At 49.4% G+C, this 8,956-nt stretch overlaps 1 protein-coding gene across 2 annotated transcripts; it reads left to right on the top strand.

The window, feature by feature from the left end:
* On the top strand, positions 1-8,152 carry LOC120811697 (uncharacterized). 2 transcript variants are annotated; one of them, XR_013452516.1, is made up of 2 exons: positions 1-7,704; positions 8,108-8,152. XR_013452516.1 is itself a non-coding variant. In XM_078087922.1 (2 exons), exon 2 carries the CDS (start codon positions 915-917, stop codon positions 7,047-7,049), a length of 6,135 nt encoding a protein of 2,044 aa, XP_077944048.1. In that variant the 5' UTR covers positions 1-259; positions 663-914; the 3' UTR covers positions 7,050-8,152. The 2 variants fall into 2 exon arrangements, 1 of the variants encoding a protein (XP_077944048.1); XM_078087922.1 differs by having other exon boundaries at positions 1-259; positions 663-8,152.
* Positions 8,153-8,956: the final 804 nt, after the last annotated feature.

The following is an 8,956-nucleotide window of genomic DNA, read 5'->3' as shown; positions in this document are numbered from 1 at the left end:
GTTGTGTTTTCTGTGGAGTTTTTAATTCATGACGTTTTGTTATTTCGGATTTACATGTGTGATCAAATGTTTACCTGCCAGAGCTATATATGTAAATGCCAGTATTATATGGAGAAACTTTGAGGTAGCAGCGCAATAGTGTAGTGTCCCTTTAAGAGAGGAGTGTGCTGTGAGGTCACGTGACCAGTGTTTACTGAGTGAAAAGGAAGCGCGATTCACTTAGTTGGTAACGACTTCCAACCCGGTGTGCAGCCACTTGGTAAGCTCTCTTGATTTTCAATGTTGTCTTGTCTCCTTTATAATGTACGCTTCATGTTGTCTGATGTCACCTTAAATGTGTTGCTGCTGTGTTTACTTTCTTTGTGTTTCATACTTTAAACATATAAGCCAGACTGCTATGTGACGTGGGTACTTCCTGGTTTGCCGTGGGGCATTTTGGGAATTGTAGTTTCCTGCTAAGAAAAGACTGCATGCATTGTGAATGTGGTGCATAATGATTGAATGTGTACATGCAAATAACGAAACTGATGATGGTGGATTATAGTATATTAATAATGTTTATTTGTATTTTTGAATAATGTTATTAAGATAAAGAACTGGGGAGCTGTGTTGGTTGTGGTGTGCACATGGAAATTTAAGTATTGCATTTCTTATTATTCCAGGTTTTTTACCTGGTTCCCCTTTTAAGAAATAAACAAACAAATGAGGAATCTTGAGTAAAGTCCTATGTGTGCCGGGTTGCCCTTTCCGTGGGGAGAAAACGGAACAGTAAAAAACCAACGGTTCTGAGCACGTCAAGCTAAGTCCGCAACCGCCCTAGCAGCATTGACCAGCGAAGAAACTCCAAAGGAAGAGGAAAAGGCCGAATAGACCCCTCTGTGGAGCAGCGCCTCGGTCAGTGTCGGGAAAGGAAGATGGATTCAGCGGAATTAGTGGCTCTAAAAGGAAAGCGCTCAACAGCACAGGCGTGTTTCACCAAGAGAGCCAAAAAGCTGTCCCTCACTGAAGACCTCCTAGAAAAAAGGGTGCTGATCGACGAGATCAGAGCACTTGGTGTGGACTTTGGAAAGTTCCACGACACTGGTCTCGAATATGTTGATGCCCTAGGAGAAGTGGAAGGCGACGAAGAAAAATCAAGCAGAGAAGTGGCTCACGTAGAGGAGAAGATGGCGACGTGCCTTGCCACCTATACAGAAACGCTCCAGCTCGCGAAGGAGACATTATGGAACAAATTTGCTTATGTTGACCTTAAATTGTATGCTGATGGTGCAGAGGAGAAATGTGCTGAAATGGAGAACATTGAGGTGAAAGAGTTGCCGGAGGAAGACTTTCAAGTCCTGAGGGAGGGTCTGCTGGAGAGGATCAAAATGCTTGAGCTAAAAGTGCTTGAATGGGAAAGTCTTGTCTCTGGAGCAAAGATAACACTCTACAAGCAGCAGCTATACAAGCTGGTCAACAGACTACATGACTGGGCGCGGAGCTGGGAAAAGATGAAGCGGAAGGAAGAGGTTGAAGAAGGGAGTTCTGATGAAGAACGTAGCAAGTCCGGCACGCACCCCCAAAAGACCCCAAAAGCCCCTGAAGACCCCACTGTAACGCATGTGCCCACCAGAGCTCCTGTGGTTTCAAATGCTCCTCCACAAAGCACCCTTGGCGTGCATCCCGGGGCTTATGGCTTCAGACCACAGATCAGTCTTGAAAGAACGCGCCTGCCCACGTTCTCGGGAGACATGACTGACTATTATCGGTGGAAGGCTGAGTGGGAAGAGCTCGAACAGCTGGGGAACCCACAGAGGACTGCTGGTGTTACAAGGTTCCACCTCCTAGCAAGTCTCAGCGACAGGGTGAAGAGAGACTTGGTTCTGTCCAGCTGTGCGTCGGCAGATGAAATGTTCAGGCGCCTCGACAACCGCTTTGGGAACAAGGCGAAAATCGTTCTGAAGATCTCAGAAGAGGTTCAGGGCCTAACCCCTGTGAAGGGAGATAATCCTAGAAAAGCGATCGAGCTGATCCAAGCAGTGGAGCGGGCTCTTAGTAACCTTGTGATCCTGGGAGAAGAGGAGGTTCTAAGGAACCGTTGGGTGGCACAGTCACTTGAAAGCAAGCTACCAAGCTGTCTGAAGGAGAAATGGATTAAGCACAAGACCAAGCCTGTGAGCAGTTTCGCTCCACATAACCACTTTGACTGCTTACTGCGCTTCCTGAAGAAGCAGGAAGCAATCCTGGAGGAGCTGGATCAGCTGGAGCCAAACCCAAGAGAAGGAAGCTCCTCAGTTAAAGGCCCAGCAGACAAGCTAGAAAGAGGAGTTAAGAAAGCATTCTCCAAAGCTACCTCAGGCCAAAGAGCGTCGTCTCAGTTAAAACCACGCTTGGACTCGTGTACAGCCTGTGCCGATGAGACACACGCTGGCAGGCTGTTTGCCTGCAAAGTCTTCAGGGAAATGGATCTCCAGAAGAGGAAAGCCCATCTGAAGACCCATGGAATATGCAATCGGTGCCTGTGCTTCCACTGGAAGGATGGCCGTTGCAACCCAAAGTTCCTCTGCAGTAAAATGGACTGCCGTAAAGAAGAGCCTCACCACTATCTGCTCTGCCCCAAGTGCATCGCTCAAGAAAAAGACGCTGGCCACGAGGAGCAAGGTACCAGAAGGATGGAGAGGAAAAGCCTCGGGCTGACCAGCAAGCAAGAGGAGCTCCTGGCGAAAGTCACTCCGGAACTAAGAGCAGAATTCCGGAAGGCATTTTCCAACAAAGCCTCAACCATAATCTGCACTGCTGGAGGTGGACTGAAAGAGTACCCAGTTATAATGATGTTACTGGAAGTGACGACGAACTCAGGCCAGCTAATAGGCACTCTTATCGACCTTGCCTCTGACACCAACTACATAACAAACAACGCTGCCCAGCGCCTTGGACTAATTGGTGAGAGCATCAAATTAATTGTCCACGGAATAGGAGGAATGACAACGACAGTCACAACCAAGAGGTACTCCCTGCGACTAAGAGTGAAGACCATGAAGGGGACGGTAATGGAGCACAAACTACTCTGCTACGGCCTAGAAAGTATTGCAGAGATAAGTCAGCCGGTCACTCCACAACAGCTGCAAAGGATCTTTCCTGACATCGCTGCAGAAGAGCTGGTCCGCCCTGAGCACATCGATCTTCTAATCAGCCACAGGGAAGGTCGTTTAGTTCCACAGCCGTTCAAGTTGGAGGGAGATCTAGTCCTCTGGGACGGCCCTTTGGGCAAAGCTGTTGGTGGTACTCACCCTGATCTCTTCGAGGTAGTAGACCTAACGCTGCATCAGTCGGAAACTCACTTCGCAAGATCTATGAGAACATCCTCAATGGTGTACAAGGAGGTTCTTGTGAACACCAAAGACCTGAGTGAGGACCCAATGAGGATGGGAGAAGTTACCCTCAGCAAAACCACCGCTTCGAACAAGGAGGTGTTTGAGTGGTTTAAGTGGGACAGTATCGGGGCAGCGTGTGACCCAAAATGCGGGAGCTGCAAGTGCAGCAAGTGCCCTCCGGGAGGCAGAGAGATGACCCTTGGAGAAGAAAGGGACTTAGAAAAGATAAAGGACTGCCTCTCTTATGTGCTAGCGGACAAACACAGTGACGCCCCACACTGGGATGCGGCCTACCCGTGGAAAGTGAACCCTGCAATTCTGCCAGATAACCGCCGAGCAGTGGAGGCCACCTTCCGGAACACCGAGGCTCGGCTAGCAAGAGAACCTGTGTGGAAAGTGGCTTATGGAGTGCAGATCCGCGAGATGGTATCAAGAGGGGCAGCCATCAAGCTCACAGAGGAAGAGATCAAACGGTGGGATGGCCCAATCTGGTACATCAGCCATTTGGTTGCCCCAAATCCTCATTCTAGCTCTACGCCAGTGAGGATAGTCTGGAACAGTAGCCAGGAGTTTAAAGGGTTGAGCCTGAATAACCTCCTGCACAAAGGCCCTGATGTCCTCAACCCAATTCGAGGTGTCCTGCTAAGATTTAGGAGCAGACTGTATGCTGCTCTTGGCGATGTGAAGAAAATGTATAATTCTGTGTGGCTGAAGGACGAAGAGGTCCACCTCCATCGATTCCTCTGGAGGGATAACCCCGAAGATGAAATTGGTGTGTTTGCCATTGTCCGGGTCAACATCGGCGACAAGCCTGCTGGGTGCATCGCTCAGGTTGCCATGAGAGAAACGGCAAACCTGCCCCAGTTTTCATCCATGGTTGAAGAGCGCCGAATCTTGACAGAGGACTGCTATGTGGACGATGTTCTAACATCGCATAATGATCTCCAAACTCTGGTTAGGATGACCGAAGGAGTGGAAGAAATCCTAAGAGCAGGTGGTTTCTCCCTCAAGCCCTGGGTCCTGACAGGCCAAAGTGGGAGGAGTGAGAAACCCACTGACCCCAGCAATGTCAGGTCAACAGAGCCCAAGACCCTGATACTACCCAACCAGATGCGGGATGAGGAGAATAAGGCATTGGGATTGGGATATGAACCTGAATCTGACAAACTCTGTGTGCTGACGTCTGTGAACTTCTCAAGGAGACGAGGAAAGATGAGGACCGGTCTGGATCTACGAGAGGATGAGGTCAGAGGCGGCACCCCCGACCCTCTCACTCGACGCATGCTGCTGAGTCAGATCGCGGGGCTCTATGACCCCATCGGCCTGGCTTCACCCGCCAAGCAACGAGGAGTGATGCTCGTAAGAGAATCCTTTCAGGAAGCAGGAATTGACCGTCAGTCCAAGGACACCTGGGACGACCCTCTTTCGCCACGTCTTCGAGAAGCTGCAATAAAACTTTTTGAGCAGAATGTGAGGCTTGGCCAACTCCGATTCAACAGGAGTCTCACACCTCATGGAGCCATAGGCCGGCCAATGGGAATCACATTTTCCGATGGTAGTGAAGCTTCCTACGGCGCCGTTCTTTATCTACGGTGGGAGACAGAAGATGCAGTCGCAGTTAAGCTGGTTGAATCAAAGGGCAAGCTCACTCCTCTAGACCAGAAAGGTGATGTCATTAAAGCAGAACTCTGCGGGGCTGTCTTTGCATCCCGCCTGAAGACATACTTCGAGAAGCACTGCTACATTAAGGTCGATCAGTGGATTCATTTTGTTGACAGTCAGACAATTTTGGGAGCTATCCAGAAGGATAGCTATGGCTATCAGACATTTTTTGCAAACCGGATTGGAGAAATCCAAAAGGCTGGATCAGTAGATAGCTGGAGGTGGGTCGAAGGTAGACTGAACATCGCCGACCTTATCACAAGGGGGGCATCCCCGGAGGAGCTTGCTGAAGGATCTGTCTGGCAGGAAGGCCCAAAATTTTTGAAGTTGCCTGAGTCAGAATGGCCGGTGAAAACTGCTAGAGAGATCAATCCCTTGGTTGCTGAGATCGGGGGACTTCGGAGGAAGGCATTCACAGGACTGGTCACAGTAGGAGCCCAGCCCAGGAAAGGGTCAGGCCCAACCAGTGTTGCAGTTGTCCGCCTTGTGGACCCCCAGCGGTTCAGCTCACTTGCACGGTTGTGTGGGACCATCGCCTGGGTGAGACAAGCAGTAGGAATCTGGCTGGGTAACAGCCAGGCTCCAGTTCGGTCAAAGTGGGAGGCAAGACCATGCCTGTCTGTGGAAGAACGAGTAACAGCTTTCAAAGATCTAGCTCTCGAAGCTCAGTGTGGGGTTGAGTTCCGCGACGCAACCCTGGATCGCCTGGTTGTCCAGGAAGAGGAAAAAACCGGACTCTTGCTCTGCGGAGGGAGAATCCAATGCTGGGATGAAGATCGAGTGGCTATACCGCTGATCCCATGCCAGTCGTGGCTTGCAACCCTACTGGCCAGGGAGGCACATGAAGAAAACCATGAAGGTGTTGCCTCTACCCTTCTACGGACAAGGAGGAAAGCCTGGATCATGCAGGGACGGAGAACAGTTAAGAAGGTGCTGAACAACTGTGTCACCTGCAGAAAGAAACGAGCAAAGACGTGTCAGCAAGTAATGAGTGATCTCCCTCAAGAGCGTACCAGTAGGGCAAGCCCGTTCGAAAATGCGACCCTCGACCTTTTTGGCCCCTTCGAGGTGAAAGACGCGGTTAAAAGAAGGACCAGCAAGAAGGTCTGGGGCATTGTTTTCTGTTGTATGGCCTCGAGAGCCGTCCATGCGGACCTCACCGATGACCAGTCGGCAGAAAGTTTCCTCCAAGCATACTCCCGCTTTGTTGCTCTGAGGGGGCATCCAGGAAAACTATGGTCCGACAGAGGCACCAACTTTATTGGGGCCAAGTCGGCTCTGCATGAGCTGCATAAACATCTGGCTTGCTTGCAGGCTGCGTCTATAGAAGATGTGGCTGCTAAGAACGGGACTGAATGGAAGTGGGATTTTCACCCTGCAGATGCACCCCACAGGAATGGAGCTGCGGAGGCAGCTGTGAAGCTTTTAAAGAAGGCGCTGATAAGCCTAGGAGGAACTACAGGGTCCCTCACATGGGGGGAGCTCCAAACTCTGTTCTATCAGGCAGCCAACCTGACAAACGAACGCCCAATTGATGCCAGAGCTCAAGAACAGGAGGACTCTGTTGAGTACTTAACGCCCAACTCCCTCATACTGGGTCGAGCATCGCTTGGAGGAGACACCAGCGGGCTGGACCTAGACACTCATCCCTGGCGTCGTCTGAGGGCTATTCAAATCGGAGTGGACCGGTTTTGGGCAAAGTGGAGGGAACTAGCTGGCCCAAATCTGTTCATTCGACACAAGTGGCACCGGACGGAGAGGAACGTCAAAGTCGGCGACCTCGTCTGGATTGCTGACCCAAATGCTTTGAGAGGGCAGTTTCGCCTGGGCCGGATTCTGACAGTTTATCCTGACAGTAAAGGGATTGTTAGGGACGCTGACATTGCAACGTGCGCTGGAATTCCTGTATCCCTGGCGGGTGGCCAAAAGAAGAGGAGTTCTTCGCTGCCCATGACGGTTATCAGGAGAGACGTGAGAAGACTGGTGGTCCTTCTCCCAGTGGAGGACAAAACTCATCCACCCAAACCGCCATGACATCGGCATCGTCCCAAACCCCTCTCATTCACCGGCCAAGCCCCTGTCACCCTGTTACCATCTTAGCCCTGTTGGCTGCGTGGTGCAAGCCTAGCGCTGCCACCAGGCCAATTACGTTGCACACACATGAAGAAGAGCACTCACATTCCATACCTCGCATACCCGGGCAGTACACTGCATACGTGCCAAAGGGATGTAATTGACTTGGACAGTGGACTAAACTGTTCCCCCGTCAGTCGTGCCTTCATCGGACGCTTACACATAGACATTGTGCACATTTAAGGGTTCTAAAAAAAAAATTAAAAAAAATAAAATAAATAAATAAATAAATAAAAAGGTTCTTTTTAAGTGAGTTAGTAAGTTCCCTGGATAACATCAGGAACTTAAGTGGGAGGTGTTGTGTTTTCTGTGGAGTTTTTAATTCATGACGTTTTGTTATTTCGGATTTACATGTGTGATCAAATGTTTACCTGCCAGAGCTATATATGTAAATGCCAGTATTATATGGAGAAACTTTGAGGTAGCAGCGCAATAGTGTAGTGTCCCTTTAAGAGAGGAGTGTGCTGTGAGGTCACGTGACCAGTGTTTACTGAGTGAAAAGGAAGCGCGATTCACTTAGTTGGTAACGACTTCCAACCCGGTGTGCAGCCACTTGGTAAGCTCTCTTGATTTTCAATGTTGTCTTGTCTCCTTTATAATGTACGCTTCATGTTGTCTGATGTCACCTTAAATGTGTTGCTGCTGTGTTTACTTTCTTTGTGTTTCATACTTTAAACATATAAGCCAGACTGCTATGTGACGTGGGTACTTCCTGGTTTGCCGTGGGGCATTTTGGGAATTGTAGTTTCCTGCTAAGAAAAGACTGCATGCATTGTGAATGTGGTGCATAATGATTGAATGTGTACATGCAAATAACGAAACTGATGATGGTGGATTATAGTATATTAATAATGTTTATTTGTATTTTTGAATAATGTTATTAAGATAAAGAACTGGGGAGCTGTGTTGGTTGTGGTGTGCACATGGAAATTTAAGTATTGCATTTCTTATTATTCCAGGTTTTTTACCTGGTTCCCCTTTTAAGAAATAAACAAACAAATGAGGAATCTTGAGTAAAGTCCTATGTGTGCCGGGTTGCCCTTTCCGTGGGGAGAAAACGGAACAGTGGTGCTGGTTTCCTCAAGTGGCGACTCTAGCAATGCTGTGACGACAGATCTCAACAATTAAGTAAGTGGCTGAAATGTTCTCAGAACTCAAAGGAGGCATCAATTACAAAATATGCAAAGTCATAAAAAAAAAGTCTCTGGAGGAAACCGTCTGCACAGCTCTCCATGGAGCTGAAACCAGACACCCTCCAGAACTTGAAGGAGAAGCACTTAGGTAAAATACTATTGTGAATACTAATGCTGGCATTGACCTAGAAAGAGCATTTGGCACAGTCTTGGCAAAGATGGCTAACCCCAAATTATCTCAAGGCCAAACGCCGAAAGGAGAGACATCAGACTGGAGGACAGTTGGTGGGCCGATGGGAAACTGAACGAGGAGCCACCGGGAAATTAAACGGAAACCGATTTAATAAGATGTTGGACAGAGAGATGAAGGGTATAACTATCCCAGGCAAACGCGCGTCTGTGTCCGGTGCGCACATGTGTATGCCGCCTGTGTTTTTTAAAAAGTGAACCCACGTCACGCAGCGTGCTTGCCTTCACCTCCTCCCCCCTCCTCCCCACCCGGGGGCGCTTAGGGCAGCCCTCATTATTTACCACCATGAACTTCATTAGAAGGTGGTTCCTCTGGTGACTCATCCGCCGCGGCTCCATGTGGGTTCTCTCCCCTGCTGGACAAAGGTGTCGGGGAGGGTAATTGTCAACGGGAAACCCCGCGGTCACGTAATCCACCCACGTACA

Source organism: Gasterosteus aculeatus, chromosome 14 (genome assembly GCF_964276395.1).
Source record: "Gasterosteus aculeatus chromosome 14, fGasAcu3.hap1.1, whole genome shotgun sequence".
In the NCBI taxonomy this organism is placed as follows: Eukaryota; Metazoa; Chordata; class Actinopteri; order Perciformes; family Gasterosteidae; genus Gasterosteus; species Gasterosteus aculeatus.
Note: the sequence above shows the minus strand (reverse complement) of the source record. Positions and strands in the feature narration are given on the sequence as shown.